The sequence below is a fragment of the Glandiceps talaboti genome, chromosome 17 (genome assembly GCF_964340395.1).
Source record: "Glandiceps talaboti chromosome 17, keGlaTala1.1, whole genome shotgun sequence".
NCBI classification, from domain to species: Eukaryota; Metazoa; Hemichordata; class Enteropneusta; family Spengelidae; genus Glandiceps; species Glandiceps talaboti.
This window is the reverse complement of record NC_135565.1, coordinates 23,162,678-23,189,977: the sequence shown is the minus strand read 5'-3', so window position 1 is coordinate 23,189,977 and position 27,300 is coordinate 23,162,678. Positions and strand designations below refer to the sequence as shown.

The window sequence follows — 27,300 nt, the reverse complement described above, 5'->3', positions numbered from 1 at the left end:
CAAAAGTAATTATTTAGGTTTAGGGAAACTGTTTTAGAATTTCGTATAGTGATCAAATAACGTCTGTATTGAAGGAAAACTTAATGCTATTGGAAGATCTGTATGATCATGGAGGTATCCTGGTAGATCAAAATCACACAAGCACAAATGCTACAAAAAATTTAAAAAACGAAAGGTGAACGTTTACTTTTTAGTCAGAGCTTAAGGGCCTAATGTCTCCAGCCAGCCAGAAAATAGGAGTCAAACATTTCTCGAAAAATCATCAACTTGGAAACTACGTTCTAGAAAAGTGTCGGTAAAATTCCAAATCGGTAAGTTGTACAAAAAAATAATATGCGGTCAAAAGTCAACTCATGTAACCACTCACTAGTCTGAAAGATCCAGTCATTAGTTCACTCATGTAACCACTCACTAGTCTGAAAGATCCAATCATTGGTCCACTTATGTAACCACTCACTAGTCTGAAAGATCCAATCATTGGTCCACTCATGTAACCACTTACTCGTCTGAAAGATTCAGTCATTAGTTCACTCATGTAACCACTCACTAGTCTGAAAGATTCAGTCATTGGTCCACTCATGTAACCACTTACTCGTCTGAAAGATTCAGTCATTAGTTCACTCATGTAACCACTTACTAGTCTGAAAGATTCAGTCATTGGTTCACTCATGTAACCACTTACTAGTCTGAAAGATTCAGTCATTATTTCACTCCCAGCCTACATAAATTGAAAACGAACATGGAGGCCAACATAATTCAATGACCAACCTTTATTGAGCTAAATGTTTAAAAGTTTGAGTAAACTGTCAGAAAGTACAACAAAATCCGAAGTCATTCCATATAACAATGTTGGATAAACTGTCAAAGTGGTACTAAATTCAGAGTACCACATACCAAATTGCTAAATATAAAGTCACGTACATTTCAAAGATTGTAGTTTTAAAATGAAGTTAAAATTAGTTTTTATTTAGCGCTTTCCTACTCTGTGCTCAGAGTGATTTACAATTATTACATTTGGCATGGACCTATATCGACACAATGGCCCTTTACTTCCTCAACTCCCTGGGGAGCATTCGATCCAATGCAGACTTTATAAGCACATAGAATTAAAGCATTCACATTGTAATCTCTGTCTAACCAGGTCCTCAATTATACAGCTGGGTTGACTGAGGCACAATAGTGGTTCATATCTTACATAAGGAGTTACGTCATAGGGAAAGAAACGGCATCGACGGAGCTCAAACCTACAACTTGCAGATTCCAAGCCCGCCACTCTAACCATTGGCCCATCATGCATCACGACTCCACAGCAATCGATTGTTGTCTTAATATCTCATTCATATTAACTTGTCTGCTGTAAGTGTAGAACAACCGAATAAAACATATCTAAAATAGTTACTAAGTTATTTTAAATGGTAGGGATTTTTCGTTAATAATAGAGCTATATCTATCAGGTCTTCTAGAAATAAAACATGCGTCAAATAAAGAAAATAGTAAAGATACTTGAAAACACAATTTTCACGATAAAGGTTTAACATCGAATTATTACACACATCTATTACACATGTGACCTTCAGCTGAACAACAACGTCGACCAATACAGAAAAAGACACCTGCAAAAAATGGAAATTTCCATGTCAAAAGAAAATATTTTACATAATCAAATTTACGTACACGAAGCAAAGTTATCGCTGTTTAACTTCACTTGTCGTCTCTCCGGATAAATTGTGCTTTTACTAAATGAATATAGTGCTTCGCGTTGCCATCACTATGTGAGTCGTTTAACTGTCTAAAAGTGAACTAGGGGATAAGTTCATTTCCTTTTTAAATGTACAGTTCTATCATTATCTTACAAAATACACTGACATATTGCTTGTTTGATATTTAAAAACACACACGAAAATCTTCTAATGTGAAACCTTAACCAAGATTTATAGGCTAGAGACGATAATTCCTCAAAAATCTGATGTAGTATAAATAAATTATTCTGTTGTTTTTGCTTTATCCACGATCAGAGCAAAATAGTAAATGATATTACTTGTGTTTGCGACATTTCATTGCTATTGTATTTAATAAATGATTTTGTATTTTGGTCATTGGCCACTACCATAAAACTCGATGGTCTAGGTTATATGCTAGCGTTAGAAGAAAATAAAGATGTAACTTACAGGTGCCGAATTCGTGGTCCCATTTGCCATCGTAGCATTTAATTGAAGTGATACCTGATGGGTTGTCGTAACTACTCTTACAGGACAGCGTCATCACAGAACCGTTACTTATACCACCTGTCAATACTCCGTTTTTTACTGGGTCTGGTTGAGAACAGTCTTCTGCAAATGAAATATTGAAATGACAGTCGTTACCGCTAGAAAAATACAAATAACTTTCTCTATAACATCATCATTATATAAAGCTTTTTATTACAAAATGTAGATTGTAACATATTCTGTGTTCTTCTACCAGCAATGGTGTTATCGTTTTTCAGAGTGGTGTGCACAAACACGGCACATCACGTCTTATCTACAAATTACTAAACATGCGGACTTCACGGGTAAATGTTCTTCAGTAACTTCGTCAACACACACAAATATCAAGTTTACAATGACTTACTTGGTTTCAAGTCACCTGAAAACAAAACAAAATACGAGTGATGAGTAATGCTACACAGAAATAAACGTATGTATGTATGTATGTATGTATGTATGTATGTATGTATGTATGTATGTATGTATGTATTAAGTGTCAGTCAATCTGTTTGTCACAGCTTGTAGCATGCATGTTTGGGTATACGTCTAGGCCCAATCATGTTGGTAGGTATATATACGTAATATTGCATGATTAAATGGTAAAATGACGCGGCCAAATTTATAGCAATTGTTCTTATATTAGGGAGCCTTCAGTAATTACAGGGGGGGGGGAATCAAGTCCGGTCTGTGCTATAAAATGTGACCACCCCCTTGTCCGTTGCACTAAAAGGGGACCATCCCCCACTTTCTCTAAAATATGACCCCCTTCAAATATTTTAAATGACAAACATTTTAAACACCGCCCTCTGTGACATAGTTGTTAGAGCTCAATATTAGTACTCAGGAGGTCCTGGGTTGGAATGTCGATCACTAGAGACAGGTAATTATTCTGTAGTAAGATCCTGCCACATTGGTAGTTTTACAAGAATTTGTTTCCCACTATAACCAGCAAGTGGGTTTGTGTTTGTATTAAATCAATACCTGTGTTTGGATCTAAATGGACGAGCTGACTGCCATAACTCCTAAAGAGTACATGGGATCTAATTGGACGAGCTGACTGCCATAACTCCCAAAGAGTACATGGGATCTAATTGGACGAGCTGACTGCCATAACTCCCAAAGAGTACATGGGATCTAATTGGACGAGCTGACTGCCATAACTCCCAAAGATTACATGGGATCTAATTGGACGAGGTGACTGCCATAACTCCCAAAGAGTACATGGGTACACAACTGACAACCTTAGGACCTACGTCAAAATCTCCACTCCAACACTTTAATTTATCCCTATATACCCGTCCCCCTTTACTACTGTGAGACCTGCTCCTCTCCTCACACCACAACTAATGGTTAATTCGCTACATTTCACTGATATGTTATGATATTACTTTACCTTTATTGTGGCATTGGTGAGTCCTGGTAGCAGTTACGTATTTGGAACGGGTAGCAGCAATGGGATCATGCCTTGCCAGAATCACAATAATTTGAAGTCAGATGAACACTTGAGTCAAGATAAACTGTGTTCCTCTCCTGATTTCCATTTTGGCCCTCCCCCCGCCCAAGGATTGATTTGCAAAAAGTGACACCACCTTATTCCCCTGCCCCCCTGCTTGTAATTACTGATGGCTACCTTATTCTCCAGAATAAAACAACAAGTAACGTGCATAAACACACAAACACACACAGATCAGAGTGATGTATATATATATATATATATATATATATATATATATATATATATATATATATATATATATATATATATATATATATATATATATATATATATATATATATATATTAAAAATGAGTTCCTGTTGCGATCCAAACCAGGCACCATACAAATTTTAGACTAAATAAGAATTCTGACATTTGAATGTCTGAACACATCTTGTTTTTGATATCTGTTAATATTGACTTACATGTTGGTGGATAGGGGGCCCAATCGCCATGGGTACACGTGATAGTTGCGTCTCCATGCTGATAGAATCCATCATTACAAGTGTAAGTGACAGTGGAACCTTGAGAAAAATCCTGACCAGTACTACCAGTCATAACACCGTTGCTAATGGTAGGTGGATCAGAGCATCCCGCTGAAAAGCAAGAGCATTATCATTAGGTCTTGGCTTTGCAGTGTGCGACGGGTGATAAATATGGCTCACTTAAATTCCAAACTCTAATTGATGAATGGACCATGCAAAACTTTTGTGAAAGCTTCATGAAATTATCAAAGAAAGATAGGCATGGCGGTAAGTTGATTACATCCATTTACGGGAGTTACGTCAGTAGACGTTCGGGTTTGGAGATTTCCCACTCAGATTGATGACTGATATTCTAGGACATGGCCATCATCCAAGACAAATGTCTATTTAGATTAATGGTAAGTTGGTCAGTGTAAGGACCGTAGGCGAGGATTTGTACAAACACACGATAACTCCCTTCATAATTTCCCACAGACTATGCATTCTGTCTCATAGAGAAAATCTTCCTCTGACAATTTGCATAGTTCACTATTACTGCGGACGACAACGTTCAGAGCAGAGAACAAATAGTGAACTACAAGTACAAGTCATGTAGTATTCGTAAACATCAAAACTTGGACGCGAGCCAACTGTTCATTATCACTCATGTTAGACGTGTTAATTTGATGTCTAGACCAATCAGATCTCTTGATTTGAGCCATCAATATACTAGTATAATATAATATAGATTTTAGCCTCAGTTTTTGAACCGAGATAGCAATAATTTGTTTTATAATACTAAGGAATATGAGTCATTACAAGAACCCATTTGTTGTAACCTTACATATTGCACATTACATCATGTTCACTTATTTTACATGAAGTTACTTACAAATGCATTCACTTGTAGCTGGATCAATACTCGTACCAGACGGACATTCTGTAACGCATTTACCATCCAACCACTTACAGGGACAGATTCTATTAACAGACAAGAGGAGAACAACTGAATCTATAGACGTTGGCACTAGTATACACTTCTAAATTTCCCGACAAAATATAGTTTTTGATAAACTCGGGAGTAATCTCGTTAGAGTTCACTTTTTATGCTACTTTTGTATCAGGTAAAGATAGCTAATGGTCCCAGATGTAATTAACCGAACTTAAAACGATATCTTATTGATCGGTACACAAGTAGTTTCAGTAAAATCTTGGTATATGTTCATGTACATGTTTCTGTTCCCGTATCTGTGGAATCGTTGACTATATTTATCTGTATCCACAATCGTGTCTGTCTGTCTGTCTCGCTATCTATCTATCTATCTATCTATCTATCTATCTATCTATCTATCTATCTATCTATCTATCTATCTATCTATCTGTCTGTCTGTCTGTCTGTCTGTCTGTCTGTCTGTCTGTCTGTCTGTCTGTCTGTCTGTCTGTCCATCACTATGTATCTAACTATCTGGCGTGTATCAGTTTTCTGTATGTGCACGATCTAAAGATAATGTTCCACTGTTAATTTAGATGGCTGAGTAAATGTCAATTTTAGGAGCGATAAGAAAGTGTCCACAATGGCTGGTAAATCTATTAAGTCTACTTTGGTACTTACTCCTTTCCATCGATTGTAATGGTCTCTATTTCACAAGTTGATGAACATTCATAAGTAGTCCCCTTGTTCACTTTAATTGTCTTACATTCGTTGCAAAGGTTCGGAGAAGGTGCACCAGATTCCGAGATCACACAGCCTGGAAAAGTAAAGAGTAGCGAGTAAGTTATATATATATATAATCTTGAAAACCAAATCGAAACTAAATCAAACCACAAGCAAATCTCTCAAACCAAACTAAACTAACCCAACCCAACCCAACCCAAACCAAACCAAATTAACCCAACGCAACCCAAACCAAACCAAATTAACCCAACCCAACCCAAACCAAATTAATAACCCAACGCAACCCAAACCAAACAAACCCAACCAAACCAAACCAAACCAAACAAACCCAACCAAACCAAACAAACCCAACCAAACCAAACCCAAACCAAACCAACCAAACCCAAACCACACCACACCACACCAAACCAAACCAAAATAAAACCAAATCAAATGAAACCCAACCAAAGCTAAATCAAACCAAAACCGAACCAACCCCCAACCCCCCCCCAAAAAAAACCCAAAACAAAACAAAAACAAACAAACAAACAAACAACAACAAAAAACATGTTCATGGAATCAAAACAACTTTAATTATACCCATAGTACCATTGTTTATTTGTAACACACCGTGGCATTTTCGGTTTTTACATTTTTTCCCAACGAATAGTTAGATTGTCAGGATTGTTACATTAGCTTACCATAGGTGGGGTCACATTGGCTATCACAATCTAAGGTACACATCATGTTGTCAGCATCGTACACAGTTCCAGGACCACATTGTGCCGCCTTCGTTGGTGGCTGACGACTTGGAACGTCCACATGGAATATAGTAACTTCTCTGCGCAGGTATAAAAAAAATGCATTTTTATCACAAAATGTATCAGGAACATGGCATTCCATCTAAAATTTCTTTTATTATTTTAAGAGGAGCAGAAACAAACTTTCAAATGGCTTATAAATACTTACAAACAATTCAAAACAATTGTAATTTTGAATGGGTTCATTGTTCTACAAATATGGCAATGGAATTAAATATAAATTACTCCAATAACATTTGTAAGTTAACGATAGTAGGACACTCGTAGGAACTATATAAGTGACCTAAACCAAGTTTGTGACCTCGATAGCTAGTTGAAATGTGCATGTAATTAGCAGTAGGCACTTAACTCACTATCACATCATATCAATCGCAAGTACATAGAATGAGAGACTCGCATAAACAGACACTCAGCTGGCAGTACTCACTTATCACCACTTCCAAAGGCATAGAACATTGGTCGTAAAGGATCATGGGTATCTTTGTACGACAGATAAATAACTTTAGAATCTTCGTCATATATGTACTTTCCATATTCAATAAGAGTTGTCTTCTCTTGTGCCAATATATCAATACAAACAAAGTAATTCTGATGAAGTATTTTATCTCCAAGGCCCCGTGCATTGTTGTTTGATGTCTCAGTCAGCACATGATTATTCTAGAAATTAAAAAAAAAATATTGATATATGTATGTTAGAGATGACACAATTAATACAACTGTAAATACTAATAGATGTAAGATTGTATGATACTTAGTAAGTACACGGATAGATTATTTAGGAATCTCTGAAATAAGGAAAAATCATTCAATTCCCTAACATTTCATTTAAGATGATAGTATTCAGTTAAGCAAACACAATTTTGGCATTTTATTGTGATTTGCCATATTTATGTTCGAGCGAAATAAGGAAAGACAGATCATAATTAGATAAAGAGCTGAGTCTTACGGGCAAAAATAGAAGAGTAATAACAAAAATGTAAATATTTCCAAATATGTAGACATTTTAAAATTAAAGTAATTCATTCAATTCTATATTATTTGAAAATATTTAGTTCAGAAAATACAACTTAGTCATCCCAATGTGATTTTTCAAAAACTATTTTCGCGTTTGCTAGTCATGAAGGTACATAGGTATTTCGCATCAACTTATTGTTGACATCAACTGACTGCCGGGTACCCCCCGGAATGACGTCACAAAACACTCAGTTTTCATTTTTACTGCAACTCTACATTACATACGCCTCTCTTCATAATCATTTTTCGTGACATCAGCGAAAAGAAAAATGCTCTGGTTTACTAAGTTGCGTAAAGATTATAGTACGGAAAAGTTATTACTGTTATGCAAGTCACGAGGTATACCCAAAGGCTTAACTTACCTTGTGGATGGCTGCCACTGAGGGCGATATTTCCACGTAATACCATGTCGTCTTGTCCTTTGGCACAGATGCAAAAACAATGTAAATAGAGCCGTCACTGACAGCAGAAAAATATATGCAAATTCCTCCCTCTGTAAAAATAACGAACGATGACAGAATTTGAATATTTCATCATATACTATTTGTGTTCAATACTAAGAATAGAAGTCAATCTCGAGAATATAATAATAACTGTATTGTCCGAAATTATAGGCTTACAAAACACAACAATTATACAAATGTACGAAATATCAAAATTTACAAGTCAAATGAGCCACAAAATAGATAATATAGAGAATTACAAAAACAAATTCCTGGCTAGGGCCAAAAAATAGTTCTTAGACTAGTCGAGCTTGTGGGCTCAAAGAAGAACACGATGAGATTATGCGATGCGCTGTGTCAGACTGACAGCTTGGAAGTTAGTAAAATTCCAATTCACTAAATAGAAAGTAAAGTGAGAATAGAAACAATGTACAAATCAATTTAAGAGAAAATTGTTGCTTCAAATGCAGTGTAAATTTAAAGTCGGCTCTATTGCAGGGTTTCTTTTTCAAATAGTCAGTCAGAGAGTGCCAATGTATTTGAAGCTATGTTGGTTTATTGAGATGTGTACTTTTGGAATATAGAAATTGTCTTTCGTGGCAAGTCGTGTTGAGTAGTTGATGAGTTGTTGACACTTTTTAGTATCATGTACAAAGTATTTATTCTTTATTTAAGTCAAAAATGAGTAAATAAGTGTTTAATCTACATTGCTTGTAGATATCTAAAATCTTGAGTTGCTGGAAAAGAGGAGTGGTTTTACAACATAATATGACATTACGAGACTTAGAATTGATCTTACGAGACTTAGAATTGATCTTACGAGACTTCGAATTGATATTACGAGATTTAGAACTGACATTACGAGATTTAGAACTGATATTAAATAATGATGAATTAACATTACTTACTCATTATATCAAACGTTTGAACGTTCGACCAATGTGTATTACAAGGTAAACTAGAAACAGCTCCATTCATGAAGATCTTCTCTACTGCATCCGCATTTCTGAGGGATATAGGCCACTCGACTCGTGCCACATAGCGACCTATAGTGATGATAGAAATACGTATTGTTTTAAAAAGACAAATACAGTACCTAGTACATCTAGAAAAACACAATGTATCTACCTGTCTGTCTGTCTGTCCATCCATCCGTCCGTCCGTCTGTCTGTCTGTCTGTCTGTCTGATGTCTGTCTGTCTGTCTGTCTGTCTGTCTGTCTGTCTGTCTGTCTGTCTGTCTGTCTGTCTGTCTGTCCCAGACCCTCCCCAATACCTCCCTCTGAAGCCATCCACCTATCCACCCCTCTTCCATTTATATACGACAATGACTAACGAAAGTCGGGGTACGTAATCTCACCTTTTAGGTCTTCATTGAGATTTTTCCAAGGAATGATTGATGCATTGTAATCTTCGTCTTGTAACAAAACCATGTGTACCTCAGGAATAAATGTAACCACCAAACCATCAATAGAGATTTTATAGTTCTCAAGATTACCACTGCCACCATTACTATATCCATCGGCAAGACTGGCTCGTCCGTCGTTGTCCTCGATGAACCACTTACCAGCAAAGAGATGCATCTAGTAGGGATTGTCAAACACAACAGAAAGGTTAGCTGAGCAAACTGTCAGATGAAAAATGCTAAATTTGAATCTTATAGTAGCTATAGAAACCATGGACAACTTCTTCATGTCTAGCTTAAGTCGAAACTGTGTGCTTACACATGTATTTGGATACGACGATGTGATTACATACTATAGGTGCAACATTTCAGACGTATTCTTTCATATGGAAACGATACATGTACCGGTATGTATGTATGTATGTATGTATGTATGTATGTATGTATGTATGTATGTATGTATGTATGTATGTATGCAATTTATAATAATTACGCCATGTACAAGCCAAGTTATTGTCTTTATACAAATAAATATGGATTATCTACCCTGGTGGTTCTACGTCATGTCAACCTATGTCAAAGTCACTAGTTCTACGATGCTCACAATATGACTCAAAATTGGTTCCTATTATTGCCAATATTTTTTCGCGAAATTCGTGATTTATGCTTCATTCATTCAGAAAATACTCGTAATCAAAGGGTTTTTCATTACTCGTCTAGTGACATGTTGTTGCAAGGCCCCTTAGGTCACTCATTTAGCCCTTGGCTGAACTACGAAGAATATTGGCAATATGTATATAATTATGAATGAAAATACACACATGACTTACCGTTAAAATGGCTTTCTTTCCGATTGATCTGTCATGGTAACCACCAGTTATGCTATCTTCCATGTCAAAAATGAGAGTAAATGATTTTCCACTCGATATGTATTCCCAGTCCGGAGTTTCTGATTTTTTCTTGTGTTCGAATTCATCTATCTCACAGTTTCCACTTCCGCCAGGTATACTCACTTCATCTTTAGACACCAGACCCTTAAAAATGTAATCATATAACTTAGAAATGAAATAATATGACTTAGAAGTTTAATCATATGACTTGGAAATGTAATCATTTGACATGTATACACTTATTGCTACATACAACAACAGATAACTCACCTCTGACATGTATACACTTATTGCTTCTTCCAGGGATTTTCGTCGATTAGATAGGTCACGCATAAACTTTTGTTCGGATTCATAATCACAATAAACTCTCTCCTTTACAGTGACATTTTGCACTGTCTTCTCGACATAATAGTACCTTTCTTCAGTTCTAGAATCTATCTGTAAGTCGTCTCTTTCACCACAGTCTTCCGAATCTTTGGTTGGAAATATCTCCTCTCGTCGGAAGTACAATAGGTCCGTGATTTGAGCTATTCTAAACTTGAACAGCTTTGGGTAGTCATGTATAGACGCTAGCCAGTTGACGAGATCTGAAAGGGGAGGAATAGGTAAGGGGCCATTCTAGTTTAAAACTATGTGAGTGGGGTTATTTGCTCTTACGACTTTGATAAATGGGGTATAAACTGTAAATTAAATAATACTGTTCCATTTCAATTCCAGTACAATCGAATAATACTGTTCCATTTCAATTCCAGTACAATCGAATAACTCTTTGAAAATATCCTCAACATAAATACAGGTATACCAAGAAACATTTACCACAGTGTTTAAAAGATATGAAAAAGTCACAAATTATAAAAGAACCCTCTAACTAACATTAAACGGTAACACTTTACCAAATTACGGCCATATATATATTCTACAAAAAGAAGTTACTTCGTATAAGTAATCAAGGGATGTGAAGGAGGGGGGGGGGTGTCCTTGCCTACGGTTTTAACGAGTTGGGTCTTCCAAAATATGCATGCACAGCCTTATACAATTAGATATATTATTCCCATACATTTTTATTCCTTCAGCCGGGTAAAGGTATGAGTGACCTAAGGATTTGCCAGTACGTGTCGCTAGACGAGTAGCGACACGGTCCGTTTAGGTCACTCGTATTTTCCTCAGCTGAAGAATTCAAATATTTGGGAGTAATATGACAAGCATGGTTTCTAATAAAATCGGGAAAAATAATAATGGCGATTTGGAACATTTTCAATCACATTTCTACAAGGGTGCATACTCTGTTCAAGGACAACAATTTGGCTTGATCTTGGTATAATACAATGTATCACCACATTCTAACCTACCGGTTCTAGTTGTTGGGGTACCTCCGTCACTTACAAGGGCAGCAATGTTTGCATCGCCACCGAGAGCTTCTATGGCTAATGATGAATAACTGGTCTGCTTTGCAGACGTGGATCCACTCTCGGTAGATGATTTGGCATGAAAACTTGAAAAGAACGAGTCATAGTCAACCTTAGCTTCCACAGAGAACTCTTCCACGTCACTGTAGTATGATGCCTGAGCAACTTTTCGGATTGAAAGTCTGCCACCAAAGAAACCAGATTTGATATAATGCGTTCCCCACCTCAAGATGAAATCCTCTGTGGGTTAGGAGAAATTAAAGCATCCAATTAGCATTTCGCAAATAAATCTTGAGTTTGGCTATACATATTAAACTAAAGAGACTGCCGATGTTGTCAGTCGGATCTTAACTCCTGCTAACATTAATTTGAAAATTATATTTTCATATACATGAAATGACAAGAAATCATATATTTTAGGGAAATGGTACCGTGTACAGCAACGTGTTCTGAGAAATTATGTGGATTATAAAGTATCATTTGAAAGCGTCTGATAAAATGCTTTGTATAAAATGCTCTGTGATATCAAGAAGTTTGTTGGCGTTGAAGCTTGTGTTATGTAGATATGTGACAATATACAATATACTTACGAAACTTAAATGGAGCTCCTGGTGCGAGATAAGACGTCGGTAAATCCATAAACTCTTTAAGAAAGGTGGTTGACAATTCATCTGCCGTGATGTCATCTTGGAATAACTCAAACCTTTAAACAAATTAAGGGGTATAAAGACTTTCACTAGAGTTGTGACTCTCACTAGAGGTATTAGAATTCTGACTAGCGTTGTGACTCTCCCTGAGCTATTAGAATTCTGAATAGAGTTGTGACTCTCACTAGAGTTATTAGAATTCTGACTAGAGTTGTGACTCTCCCTGGAAGAACTGTCCACAGAGTTAATTGCGAATACATGATCGAACACATTTCTTAATACTATACTAATAGTCAACGACGCTTGAATGTCGTCTTACTCTTGATTACATTTTTATTATACTTCAACAACTCACTTTTACCAAACGTTTGGTGTGTAAGTGTGGCAAGGTTTTACAATGGGTGATCACGGCGAAAAAACCCCCGATGCGTTTTCTTGCATTAAGTCAGCTAAGAGAAGACAGGAAGATAACTGAGACATAAAACAAATAAAAAAAAAGGAGCGGGTGCACCTGATATAATTGGACGGAGTGTTTTTTTTTTTTACATATATTAGTTTCTTTCTTTCTATGGAATGTTATTAAATAGACTTTCTGTTAAATTCACGCTTGACTGATACAAGATGTGGTCACTGACAAATCATTAAACAGGATTATTGAATCTTGCATCCCTGGTTTTATACTTTGATAAGTTGCTGACACTAATTATATTGTATGTTTAATTTGACATGAACCTTGTCTCTCATTCCTGATTGCCGCGGGCAGGCAAACATGTCGGTATTATTTCGCGAGTGTTATATTATACGAATCTGCGAAATGATAAAATTCGTAAGCTTTTAGCTACAACCTTTGGGAAGTTTTTTTTATACAGAAGAGTATGACAACTGGGAACTGGAGTTTGTTACGCACCTAATAACATCAATATTCAACTGAGATAAGAATTGCTGTTCGTTACTCATTTTAGCGTTACCATAAGCCTCCGTCACTCCTGCACTGAAGAAGAGATAACTGCCCGACACACCAGCTTCTTGTTTTAAGTACGAACTGTATTCCTCACGGCTCTTGAATGTAGTCATGGTGGATCTAGTCTCATAGACGCCGTGTATTTCCATTGCGTCAGGGATAGCAAAGCCATCAAACCTGGAAATTGTAAGGGGAAATGAAATCACTCATTGCGGTCGATATCGTCAGAGATTACATCTATCGATAAGAAGTAGTCAAATTGAACGTTTTCGAACACAAATATAGGATTTATACCCTGGTCGATCTACGTCATGACAACTTGCATCTACGTCACTGGTTCTGAGGTGGATTTTCAAATATTAGTCTACAAATCTGTACCTCAATAACAAACGTTTTAATATATTATATTAGTTTTTCGAAATCGAATGAATTATAGACAAATACTTCAGTTCAGTTGTTGTAATTCTTTTCCAAATAGTAATGTAGATTTATCAATTAGAAATCTAAAATAAGTATCCATTTCACATCAATATGGTAACTATTTCAAAGTCCTGTAACCATTCAAATATGGCAATGGCATTGGCTAAGATGGTATGTATACATCAAATTGGAGTGTAGGCAGGAAAGAAATGAAGCCTGACAATCATCCAAAAACAATGAATGGCTATTCCATAGAATTAATACTCACGATGAATGGCCATTCCATAGAATTTATACTCACGATGAATGGCCATTCCATAGAATTAATACTCACGATGAATGGCCATTCCATAGAATTAATACTCACGATGAATGGCCATTCCATAGAATTAATACTCACGATGAATGGCCATTCCATAGAATTAATACTCACGATGAATGGCCATTCCATAGAATTAATACTCACGATGAATGGCCATTCCATAGAATTAATACTCACGATGAATGGCCATTCCATAGAATTAATACTCACGATGAATGGCCATTCCATAGAATTAATACTCACGATGAATGGCCATTCCATAGAATTAATACTCACGATGAATGGCCAGTCCATAGAATTAATACTCACGATGAATGGCCATTCCATAGAATTAATACTCACGATGAATGGCCAGTCCATAGAATTAATACTCACGATGAATGGCCATTCCATAGAATTAATACTCACGATGAATGGCCAGTCCATAGAATTAATACTCACGATGAATGGCCATTCCATAGAATTAATACTCACAATGAATGGCCAGTCCATAGAATTAATACTCACGATGAATGGCCATTCCATAGAATTAATACTCACGATGAATGGCCATTCCATAGGATTAATACTCACAATGAATGGCCAGTCCATAGAATTAATACTCACGATGAATGGCCATTCCATAGAATTAATACTCACAATGAATGGCCAGTCCATAGAATTAATACTCACGATGAATGGCCATTCCATAGAATTAATACTCACGATGAATGGCCATTCCATAGAATTAATACTCACGATGAATGGCCATTCCATAGAATTGATACTCACGATGAATGGCCTGTCCATAGAATTAATACTCACGATGAATGGCCATTCCATAGAATTAATACTCACGATGAATGGCCATTCCATAGAATTAATACTCACGATGAATGGCCAGTCCATAGAATTAATACTCACGATGAATGGCCATTCCATAGAATTAATACTCACGATGAATGGCCATTCCATAGAATTAATACTCACGATGAATGGCCTGTCCATAGAATTAATACTCACGATGAATGGCCTGTCCATAGAATTAATACTCACGATGAATGGCCTGTCCATAGAATTAATACTCACGATGAATGGCCTGTCCATAGAATTAATACTCACGATGAATGGCCTGTCCATAGAATTAATACTCACGATGAATGGCCTGTCCATAGAATTAATACTCACGATGAATGGCCTGTCCATAGAATTAATACTCACGATGAATGGCCATTCCATAGAATTAATACTCACGATGAATGGCCAGTCCATAGAATTAATACTCACGATGAATGGCCAGGACATAGAATTAATACTCACGATGAATGGCCATTCCATAGAATTAATACTCACGATGAATGGCCAGTCCATAGAATTAATACTCACGATGAATGGCCTGTCCATAGAATTAATACTCACGATGAATGGCCTGTCCATAGAATTAATACTCACGATGAATGGCCAGTCCATAGAATTAATACTCACGATGAATGGCCAGTCCATAGAATTAATACTCACGATGAATGGCCAGTCCATAGAATTAATACTCACGATGAATGGCCAGTCCATAGAATTAATACTCACGATGAATGGCCTGTCCATAGAATTAATACTCACGATGAATGGCCAGTCCATAGAATTAATACTCACGATGAATGGCCATTCCATAGAATTAATACTCACGATGAATGGCCATTCCATAGAATTAATACTCACGATGAATGGCCAGGACATTCACTTTGAATGATAGTCATTTTACGACTGTCTGGACTGTATTCACCACGTCCATCAAACCCAACACCAATGAAGGAGGCAGCATCAATCTCGTTCTGGGAGACGTTAGAGAGTATAAAGGTAACGGAATTAGAATACTTCTTTTGAGCTAAACACCTGTAAACTTGAGTAGGATTTGCCTTGATGTTGTTTAACCACACCCCCATGAGATATAAATTCACATAAAATGCAAACACACACAGTGCAAATTATACAATATGAGATAAAATCATGATAAATATATTAAACATGAAAGCCTTCAGGACGATATTGGTAGGAGTGGTGGATGGGAGTGTGTGCAGTGAACAAGCTTAATTTAAAAATGTCATGAAAATAAACTACAGAATTATTTGCGTTTTGGGGGCACTGCTTTTCATTATGCAAACTATTTGAAAAACAAACCATCCTGAGAAATTCATAAATGCTGAAGAGTGTTTATTCTTGAAGCCAGAGTTGAAAGAATTCTAATAGGAGTGAATGACATGAGTTGTAAACTCCCAGTTAGTTTTGAGACAAAATAAAACAATAAAGTAGTAATGTATACATACGATACATGTTGACGCCGAAGGTACTCTTGCTTGGTAACAAGGATCACCTGGTTTGTATCCAGTGCCCCAACATCCATTGTACATTATAGGACCTTTTGAGTTGACATGCACAAAAATATTAATTAGTCGTGATCGTGTTATGGATCATACAAGGGTTAGCAGTAAGCAAACTATCAAGATGCATACGAATACATATAGCTATGACATCACGTGCACTCTGTACTTTTCTGAGTTTGATAAAGATTACACCTGTCTGTCCTCCCACCCTCCCTCCCTCCCCCTCTCTCTATCTCTCTTTGGATCACCAATTATTATTAGGAAAAGGAGAGACGACGTATGTTGTACAACTGGAACATATACTATATTTATCAAAGCCCCAAGTTCGGCCTCACGGCTTCACTCCAAAGCCAGAGCCCGGATAGTTGCTCCCCGCGCCACAGTCAAAATCTAAGTCCTGAGTCTGTTCTGAGCTATGTTCGTTATAATAATCAAATCACAATAAGTCACGCATAGGAGATTAGTTTCCAGAGAGAACAACAGGCATGCATAATTATGAGCGTCATGGAGATGAAACAAAGGACATTAAACTTTAACTTGAATGACATCTCCAGACATACGATATTAGTGTACCTATTGTCTTGACACCCATGTGAGCTATTGCAATAAAAGATATTCATTTCTTTAACTACTTGTTTAGCGACATGTATAAACAGCGTCATGTAATTCTTTTTGATCCAAAAAGATCTCAATGTAATATCCTTATCTGGCAATGGGTTATAATTAATCTATAGAATCAGATACTTTCGAAATGAATGAAGTGAATCTTCTGTATCGATATCACTATTTCACAGTTTTCCTCGGATAAATGTCCGTCAATATTTGCTTAAATTTGTTGTTGTTTCGATTGTGGGACGGGTGTGGTAACACTTGTGAAAAATATGTGATTTTTAAAGAAAGCACTCACCAATGCCCATAGGGTAGACGAAAGCAGGCTGTGCGCTTTGGGCTTTTGGCTCGTCGTTGGATTTAACATGAGCATCAACATGCCATGCAGGAGGTGCAAATAGGTTATTAGACAAGAATCCATTTTGGGGTTCAACATCGACCGAGGCCTTCAATCGAAACAAAAATAATCATGTCGTGCGGAGAATATGATACAGTCTGGAGGTTCTATCCAAATACGTTGTCTTTATTAATTAATACTGTATTAATACATCATTCATCAGTCATATACTATGTCCAGTCAACTATCTGTCGTCAAGGTCAGGGTTAACAGCCGCTGATTTGAAGTCTGGTTGCCTGAAACTGCATTTCATCATTTGGTTGAGGATGAGTAGAGAACAGAAAGACTGATTTATTCTGAGCAGTAACTGTGTAGCACGTGAATCTTGTTAAGGTATAAATAGATAAATCGAACTATCGTTAACTATAAAACACTATGCACCAATCAAGTTAAGGTATAAATAGATAAATCGAACTATCGTTAACTATAAAACACTATGCACCAATCAAGTTAAGGTATAAATAGATAAATCGAACTATCGTTAACTATAAAACACTATGCACCAATCAAGTTAAGGTATAAATAGATAAATCGAACTATCGTTAACTATAAAACACTATGCACCAATCAAGTTAAGGTATAAATAGATAAATCGAACTATTGTTAACTATAAAACACTATGCACTAATCAAGTTAAGGTATTAATCGATAAATCGAACTACATCGATAATTCTAAGGCAAGGTACACCAAGCAAAGGAAGGAATTCTATCGTTTATTCTAAGGCACGGTGCACCAAGCAACGGAAGGAATTCTATCGTTAATTCTAAGACACGATGCACCGAGCAACGGGAGGAATTCTATTTGAGGTATGAAGAAATAATAACAACTTTCAGCATCCATTACAAAATAAAGATATTTGAATTAGTACGTATATTTAATTACAATTTCTCCAATAGTTTAATGAATAAACCAGCAACAATATAGACAATCGGCTTGACCCGCACATTGCGTACTTTTAAAAAGCTATAAGGCCAATTATACATGCACAATACAATATTCAAACAAAACCTACCCCATTTTTTAGATAATCTGCTGCCCGAGCTCCCGATTCACCTATCTTGTCAAATAACTTGTCCACAGTTTTTTCCGCCAATTTCCCGCCTATTTCCATGGCTTTGTCTGAAAATGGACCAAGTGCCTCTAAAGCAGCCGCTACCTGTCTGTCGACCCGTTTGTGTTTTACATTCCCATCTGGTACCCCAGTGTCAATTGAAGACGCCCTCTTGAAAACGTCATGCAGGTATTCCGGAATTTCTGTATAAAACAATGTACAATAAAAGTGAGTTAACCTGAACAGAACACCGTCTGGCTCTACAAAAATCGTCCTAACATTGCTACATTTCAATGTCTGGCTCTACAAATATCTAAGTACTATTGGTCCGTTAAGAAACCCATTGTAGATCACAATTAACAAACGATGGAATGAGCACAGGGGGAGACTGCAAAATGCCTTTATTAACATAAACTGGTGACTGCGGCTTTTCAGACAACCTTTGATGTTGTCTGTAACGAAGCGAAGTAACAATACATATTGAGAAAATTAAAATAGGTGTCCTCGCATTCAGTTCAGAGGTGAGGGGCATGTCTTCTTCATTCATGTCACACACACACACACACACACACACACACACACACACACACACACACACACACACAGACACGCACGCACACAGACACAAATAAACAAACAAACAAACAAATAAATAAATAGATAAATAAATAAATAAATAAATAAACACAACTATGGGAAAGGCGCTATAACAGTAATTTTGCAGTCCATGAAATATATCAGCCAACTTACCAAAATATATCAGCCAACTTACCAAAATATATCAGCCAACTTACCAAAATCCCGTACCTTTCCATTAGCGGCAACTGGCAAAGACTCTGTTTGGACCACCATGATAATAGTGATCACACAGTACCCACACATTCGTAACGAAAACATCGCTATAAACAACACAAGTCTTCACCTGTAAAAATGAATACGGAAACACAATGGCAGTATACAAGAAAACAACCACACATTAATCACATCTTCGATATCGCATTGAAGAGAACTATGGTTGTTTTCTTTATCAGAAATAACAAAGCCAAGTCTAGAACGTAATAGCAGCAAATCCTGCCCCCCCCCCCACAATATTAGCATAGGATGTTCATCATATATATTTATGCCTAGATCTAGATCAATCATTCTTGATGACGTTTAACGTGAAATATAACTTTCAATGTGTTAAACGTCATGATATTCACGTTTAAACGTCATCAAAATGGTGGTCAATGTTCGACATTGGTGTTATAGCGTATAACCACAAAACTGAGGTATCTTTCAAAACAGGGAAATTCTGAAAAAAAATATCCATACCCAAATGATACTATTTCCAATCATATATTAAATTACAAATTCACACCCACACTGTTAAAGTACGTTTATTTCACAGGGGTATCGCCAACTGTAGCCACACACTGTGTGTACGCTACACTGTACCATACTATTAATAAACTACTGCTGTGCGAGTCTAGTCGGTAGTATAGTATCGTATATAGCACGATAGTTTAACAATCGCGATCGCGATTGCGGGCAATCATCTATAGTTTTCTGAACATATTAAAGAAACACCGTAACAGGTTGACAGGGTCAACAAAACTCGAACGGAACGTGAACATTACCTAGTACCTGACAATAGAGTCGCGGAAAGTACTGCAGGCCGCGGCGGTGCTCTTTTACATTTTAAATCGCGTATTTTCTTTGACTTCCTAGACATAGACTTAATTATGATAAATCGTTCGTGCCGTATGTATTTGAGGGCGAGGTGTGTATTTCAGGTGAAATGTGTGTGTTTTATTCCAGGTTCCTTGATTTCGCGAATAAAGAACCATCCCATAATAACAAAGGAAGGGTGGATGTGTAGTATTGATATAACATATACAATATATATTCTTTATTCCATTATAAATGTATGTCTTGTAGGGCTATGTTCATACATCAGGCCAAATGTGTGCAGTTCCAGTTTTATTTTATTTTCCTTTATTTCTACATTGATTGAATAGTGGTGTGTATTGTGTATTGTGTGTTTTCTTTATTGAAATTACAGGCACGTGTCTGAAGGCCGTGTGTGTTGTAGGGATATGTATGCATGTCTATTTTTTAAAATTCATTTTTGCCTGGAAGATTTCACAACTTCGAAACTTTCCTTTACCAGATGACGATTGGTGTTTACCTTGCTGGGGTCGAGTCGTCGACCCAATATGATACTTGTATTGGCAGTCAAATATATGGTGCGTCATTAGTGACGAGTGAGAGGTAAGCAGAGATGTGTGTAGTCAGAACCATAGAATCATGAAATATCAAGTCGTTTTTCAATTCAAAGTTTATACGTATGCACCTGGCTTTTATTAGGGTAAAATGACATTTTCAAAGTAATTAATAATTTTAATCTTTTGCATGGGTTGCACAAACTTACATGGGGCATGGAGAAAGAATCGTTTATAGTGTATGCACAGGTGTATGGTGTCAATTACTGTCGATAAACAACATGATTACCGATACACAACCAGTCAGCAAGTACAGAAAACATGAATAGAAACAGAATGTGGGTAATGACCACAACCAGTCAGCAAGTACAGAAAACATGAATAGAAACAGAATGTGGGTAATGACCACAACCTATAATACATCCATTCTCACTCATTTTGAGTCTCAAATGCTCCAAAAACAGTTTATTACAAGTTGCTATCGCTATCCCATAATATATACTATCCATATGTGAAAAGACATCAAGATAATCTTATAGAAGAAATTGAGTTTTCAAGTTAAGCAACATGATAATAGTTTAGACATTTTCATCAATTCTACTCTCTAAACGTTTTGACGCTAGGACGCGTCGCATGTGTTCAGTTTGGTCTGGTTTCCAGAACACATGCGCATTCTGTATACTTGCTCTGAACACAGGTAAAATTGTTACAGTATGCTGATGCATCATCAGCGTTCTATTTCATATGATTTTGAACATATGTTATGTGTTCAAATAAAGACACTCTATGTTCTAAATCTGAACACATGCATTCAAGTTTTTTTTTCTGAACACATACACTGCATTAAAAAAGTGTTAAAATTAAGTGTTCTAGTATGTGTTGAACACATGACGTTAGAGTGTAAGCTAAGTATTCTTTATTACGAATTTGTATTTGGATCCAAGATTACATTGTCTATTTGTCAACTCATGTCTTTTATCTGGTTTGAATACATTTGATCCTTTGCTTAGGAAGAGGCTCCCAAAACAAAATTAACAACAACAACAATAACAACAACAACAAATTTTAAAACAAAATAAAGTTTAAACAAATCAAAAAACAAAACACCACTACAATATACGAAAGATATTCGTACATAAAATTATAGTCAGATTTAGCAGAATCGAACTAAACGGACACGATTTTTCTTTACATATGTAGTGCTATAACAAATTCAATCAAACCCTGAGTGGACTTAAATCCCGACTACAGTGTTAAGAGACAGAAAGATCAGATTGAACAGGAGTTTTGTGATATTTCCCTGCAAACAAAGTACTTGTGAAACAATGTAGTCAAATGTGTTTTGAACAAGATTTCTTTTTGTAGTCAACTTATAAATATATACTATGTGTGCAATGGAAATTATCAACCATAACTGCCATAAATCCAACATTTTTGTTGATCTTTGTTATTAAGTAAAGTTAAGAGTCGAAACCCTTCAAGTTGACCGTTGTAATGGTTATGATCTTATCGGTGGCTAATATGTACTGTAGCGTGTGTGCCGTTGGCCAAGAAAGGCAATGCGCCTTGCTGTTTTTGACGATTTCAATCTGTGTTGTCTTTCAATACGATTAATATTCATTTCATATCATTTCGAATTATCTTCTAAAGTGGTGCAAGCTGAGTCCGAAAGCTTATTAGCTTAGCTTAGCTTAGCTTAGCTTAGATTAGATTAGATTAGATTAGATTAGATTAGATTATTAACCCAAACGACTATAAAGCTAGCCGATGCGTCTGAGCGTCGTTGAACTTAAAAAAACGAATACTTACATTTAGTTATAAAGCAATACAATACAATACAATACGATACGATACGATACGATACGATACGATACGATACGATACAATACAATACAATACAATACAATACAATACAATACAATACAATACAATGCAATGCAATACAATACAATACAGTACGAAATCGTGATGAAATAGTCTACATAAAGTCTCATTAACTTGCAGTTAAAACTTACAATTCTCGAGCCGAATAACCTAAAATATTTCAGAGGGAGCAATTCAAAACGTTTATCATCTAGTATCATCTTGTCCCCTAGAAAACAGGAATTTTCCGACGTTTCCGTATAACCAGAGTTGTGTGTGACATAGTAGTTACATGTCTAGTATTATTGTTTGTTGAATACGATTTTGATTTCTGTAGACGCTTCCTTTTAATTATCGCTTGTATTGGAATCACAAAACTAAATAATTTTATGATAAATATTTATCTATTAAATGTACAGTTCAGTCACTTAGTTGACACATCAAAACACAAACACAAACACAAACACAAACACAAACACAAACACAAACACAAACACAAACACAAACACAAACACAAACTGTAACATTCGTCGAATTTAATCATCACTCGTTTATTTTCATTTCCTCAATTGCATATGTTTTGCCTTATTACCATTTGTGTCTGAATGCCCAGTGAAGATCTAGTCAAGGTGAGAATTGAAATTGATGATGCACCTATCGCGTAAAGCAAACGCTAACACTAGCAATTACAGTGTACAGAAATAAAATGTAGAGGTCTTGGAATACATGTATTTATCAATCTCTCAAATATATATCTAGCCCACACGCGACCGTGGTACAGAGCAAAGGTGTATGTGCACTGTTAGGAGGTTTCATAACGGCAGAGTGTACACAAAAAATATATGTATGTATTGCTCTCGAAGCTGAATGAGCACTCTACTTTGGCGAAAGTAAAATGAAATATTCTTTCTCTCTCTCTCTCTCTCTCTCTCTCTCTCTCTCTCTCTCTCTCTCTCTCTCTCTCTCTCTCTCTCTCTCTCTCTCTCTCTCTCTCTCTCTCTCTCTCTCTCTCATTCATTACTGTAACATTAGTATAGCTGTAGAAAGGTTCCTACCTGATAAATTGTCTTCAAATGGCTTGGTCCTTTGGTCTAATAATCTGCAACAACATACAGATTAAACCTAAACCATATGACTAATATTCCATTCAAACAGCTTCAAATAGTGAGCATTCCATCGTGCTGCTGTTCCATCAGTTGAATGTCACCCTGGATGTTTTAAGCGATTGACTTCCGAACCTGACTTTGTCGTCACTTATCTGATTAGTTAATAGCCAGAAAGGCAACTTAGTACATACAGTAGATATGTCTAGAACGTATAGCAATATTTTTACAAGAACTATGATCTCAAACGCACGCATCCGTGAAATGGCGTATAATAGGAAGTATTCCATGAAAGGATTGAAAACATACAGCTACTACTATAACTCTGCAGTAGTTGAAATATACTATAAAGTTAAACAAGTTACACGAATACTATTCTGGATCGTATGAAGTTAGTTTTGAATATAAACTGACACATTTTATTATTTTATTTTTATTTCATTTTTATTTTATTTTCAATCACTACACCTTTAATATTTAATATCGACCAGAATTTCTTATTCAGTCTGTTTTCTAGGGGTACCGACAGTTATCAGAACAGCTTACTGCCAACTTGTTCCTCAAAATGATCAATAGTATGTTTATTTGAAAGAGTTGCTATCTTTACATGTTTATACCATCATCTTGTCATGATATCTTTGTATATTGTCAATCATTTATTATGATATTAAAGTCTCTTTGTTCCATTGCTGTGGTCTCATTTCATTGGAAATTCGACAGGTCCACAAGATATATTGTCATGCCGGCGAGAATAAGAGTTATCTATAGGAACGGCAAAAAAATAATACTGGTTGGTATATAAGGTCGATAGCCTTACAGCTATTGGTCAAATCGCTAAGTGGTTGAAGGACGATAACTTTAGTTCAGGGAAAATCCACAGAAGATTTTTCTCTGTACATTTATCTAGGTTGACTAATAGTTGAATTTACAGCAGTGCATTGTATTCATACTCAAAGCTCGCATTTCTTGTACATCTCAAAGCTATATCCCAGAATATTAATATTATTAACAATCATTAAGTTCAATTCATTCTAAATTCGGTATATGTCATCATATTAAACACGTGTTGTGATATCACTCACTCACTCACTCACTCACTCACTCACTCACTCACTCACTCACTCACTCACTCACTCACTCACACACACACACACACACACACACACACACACACACTTGCAAAATTCGTTACTTCAAAAGCTTATATATTTAATAATAATAATATAAATAATTTACTGTTGTTACCGTGGTAACAATCTTGTGTTATGGTTTAACACTGTGTTTTCAACCACAGTGTAGGAATGGTACAAACAGTGCCTGCGTACACTAACGGAAAATTAACCGTTTTGTAACATTCGATCCAAAACGTATAAGTAAGGCAGAAAGACCAAGACTACTTAACAACCAGCACATTTCTTGACAGTTGTATGTAAAATCTAAATATGTTATTCTTTGTTTTCAACCTTTGAATACCCGAGAGGATAAAAGTGTAAAGTTTGTATATTTCACTGGTATGACAGTATAATGAAAGTATAGAATAACACGAGAGAGGTGTCAAAATAACAAATTTATATCTTTAATACTTTTAATCGTGTTCAAACTATCATATGGGCTGTTCCATGCTGTATCACTGCCCCCTAATCGAAAAGAGTGTACTATTAAAGAAACCTAGCCACACTTAATATTCTTATATAATTTTTTATCCTGCTCTGACGTTGTAACAGGGTTGTTGGTAATTTGTTGTTGCCAAAAGCTGATATAAACAGTGTGGGCGGAATCTAAATGATAGAACGGCTTTCTATGAAGGTACTCTTTCGGAGTGCATGATGGGGGAAATGAATATTTTTAACCACTACTCTCGCTGTGAGACGAGGTTGTTGCATACAACGTTGAATCGAAGAAACTCGTCAATCAAGTCCCTGTCTGGTAAGTAGCTTACACTAAATAATATTGATACATTCATTTTATAATCCAATAGTCTACTGTGTTTTACATGTTGGCCCATTGAATAAAACTCAAACTTAATTTTGTCATATTTTTATATAAGTTTCGCATAATCCGTATGTATCAATTGATAAGATGAAACTAATGCGATGACCTGGCTATCAATTCGCACCTTTGACGGCACTGAAATCATATTTGGCCGTGTTAACACATATAGTACCTTAATAGTAATGTCTTTTTCAGTAGATGTACTATAAATTAAGTAATCGAATCTGTATTGTTTATGTACTATTGCCAAGTAGTTGCTTTGAGCTCGAGGTCTTCTAAGTGGTTGTTAAACACGGTCAGTAATTAGAATACATTTGGTATCTTATTTACACCTCAAAACGTCTATATTCACCTTGTATCACAGTAATTGTTAGTCTGAACGTTTCGTTATGGGAAGTGATGTATTCGTGATATGAAACCTGCAGCCTTCCAATAAAATGCGGAGGGTCCAGAATTTTTGTATGAAAAAGGGATTGTGTTTCCTTGTCTCAGTACGTTTGTAACTGCTATATAAAATGTATAGGCAAGAAGGTGTTGTAAAGGTATTATAAACATAGAAAATATTTCCAAAGATAATTAATTTGTAATTAATAAATTTGCCATCTTATATGTACATGTACAAATTACCCTTTTCGTGTCTGCATTCTTGAAATTGAAACATGTCAAATAAAAGTAAACTTCCAATGTTTTCTTTTTAAATATTCTTACTAGATACGGAACTTTCCAAGAATCCCAGCACATCGCAGAATCTCAACACAGACTTAAAGAAGCAAAATGATTCGACATTTTATCACGATGGTTGCTTGCTTGACAATTTCATGTTTGGGAGAACACAGTGTTTACTGTGAAATGGTGGAAAGAAGCGACCCTGTCACCATCAAGAATGGGGTGGCTTTCTCGGTGGCCCTCACAAAAAGCTTTGGCCCATTCACAGAAGACACTACGATTGTCTACGATAAAGTGTTTGCGAATACCAATGAAGTGTTTAACACTGAAAGAGGAATTTTTACTGTTCCCATCAGTGGTTTCTATTTCTTAACCGTTAACATTCAACATCGTGACAGAGTTGGCCGGAGTCTAGTCGTCAAGCTGTATATAAATGACAACTACACCAACACCAAGTTCACAGTAGAAGAAAATAGTGACTATGATGAAGGTGATACTGCTACAAATAACGTAATTCTACAACTGAAAGCTGGCGATCTTGTCAAATTGGTTCTATTGGGAAACAACCAGCGTCTAATTTCACATAGTTCAGCAGTATCCAACTTCAGTGGTTTCCTGGTCTATGAGTTATGTTCGTCTTAAGAAGTTAATATCAACGCCTAAAAATCTTGATTACTCTGAATATTTTATTATTTTTTATCTTATTATTAAAGTTATTATTATACATTATTATATCTATTATATTATTATTATTATTATTATTATTATTATTATTATTATTATTATTATTATTATTATTAGTAGTAGTATTACTTAATTATAATAATAATAATTATTATTATTATATATCAAGGGGTTTAATATTACAT

At 35.9% G+C, this 27,300-nt stretch overlaps 2 protein-coding genes across 2 annotated transcripts; one reads left to right on the top strand and one right to left on the bottom strand.

Annotated features, from left to right (window-relative positions):
• Positions 1-2,596: 2,596 nt before the first annotated feature.
• On the bottom strand, positions 2,597-10,711 carry LOC144448211 (uncharacterized). Its single transcript, XM_078138364.1, has 11 exons — positions 10,703-10,711; positions 10,373-10,576; positions 9,498-9,720; positions 9,048-9,185; positions 8,059-8,189; positions 7,110-7,339; positions 6,563-6,702; positions 5,820-5,955; positions 5,100-5,188; positions 4,169-4,339; positions 2,597-2,625 (listed from the first exon to the last, which is right to left on the bottom strand). Exons 1-11 carry the CDS (start codon positions 10,709-10,711, stop codon positions 2,597-2,599), a joined length of 1,500 nt encoding a protein of 499 aa, XP_077994490.1.
• A 15,849-nt stretch (positions 10,712-26,560) lies between these two features.
• On the top strand, positions 26,561-27,073 carry LOC144448210 (complement C1q tumor necrosis factor-related protein 3-like). Its single transcript, XM_078138363.1, has one exon. It carries the CDS (start codon positions 26,561-26,563, stop codon positions 27,071-27,073), a length of 513 nt encoding a protein of 170 aa, XP_077994489.1.
• The last annotated feature ends 227 nt before the right edge of the window (positions 27,074-27,300 follow it).

What these genes read in the sequence shown, in the direction of transcription:
- LOC144448211 (XM_078138364.1), bottom strand. An exon ending in AGCTACAAGTGAATGCATTT is followed by an intron (nt 4,340 to 5,099) that starts GTAAGTAACTTC and finishes CTTGCTTTTCAG; the next exon opens with CGGGATGCTCTGATCCACCT. An exon ending in GGCCCCCTATCCACCAACAT is followed by an intron (nt 2,626 to 4,168) that starts GTAAGTCAATAT and finishes TTTTGTTTTCAG; the next exon opens with GTGACTTGAAACCAAGTAAG.
- LOC144448210 (XM_078138363.1), top strand. Translation starts at nt 26,561, where the DNA reads ATGGTTGCTTGCTTGACAATTTCATGTTTGGGAGAACACAGTGTTTAC.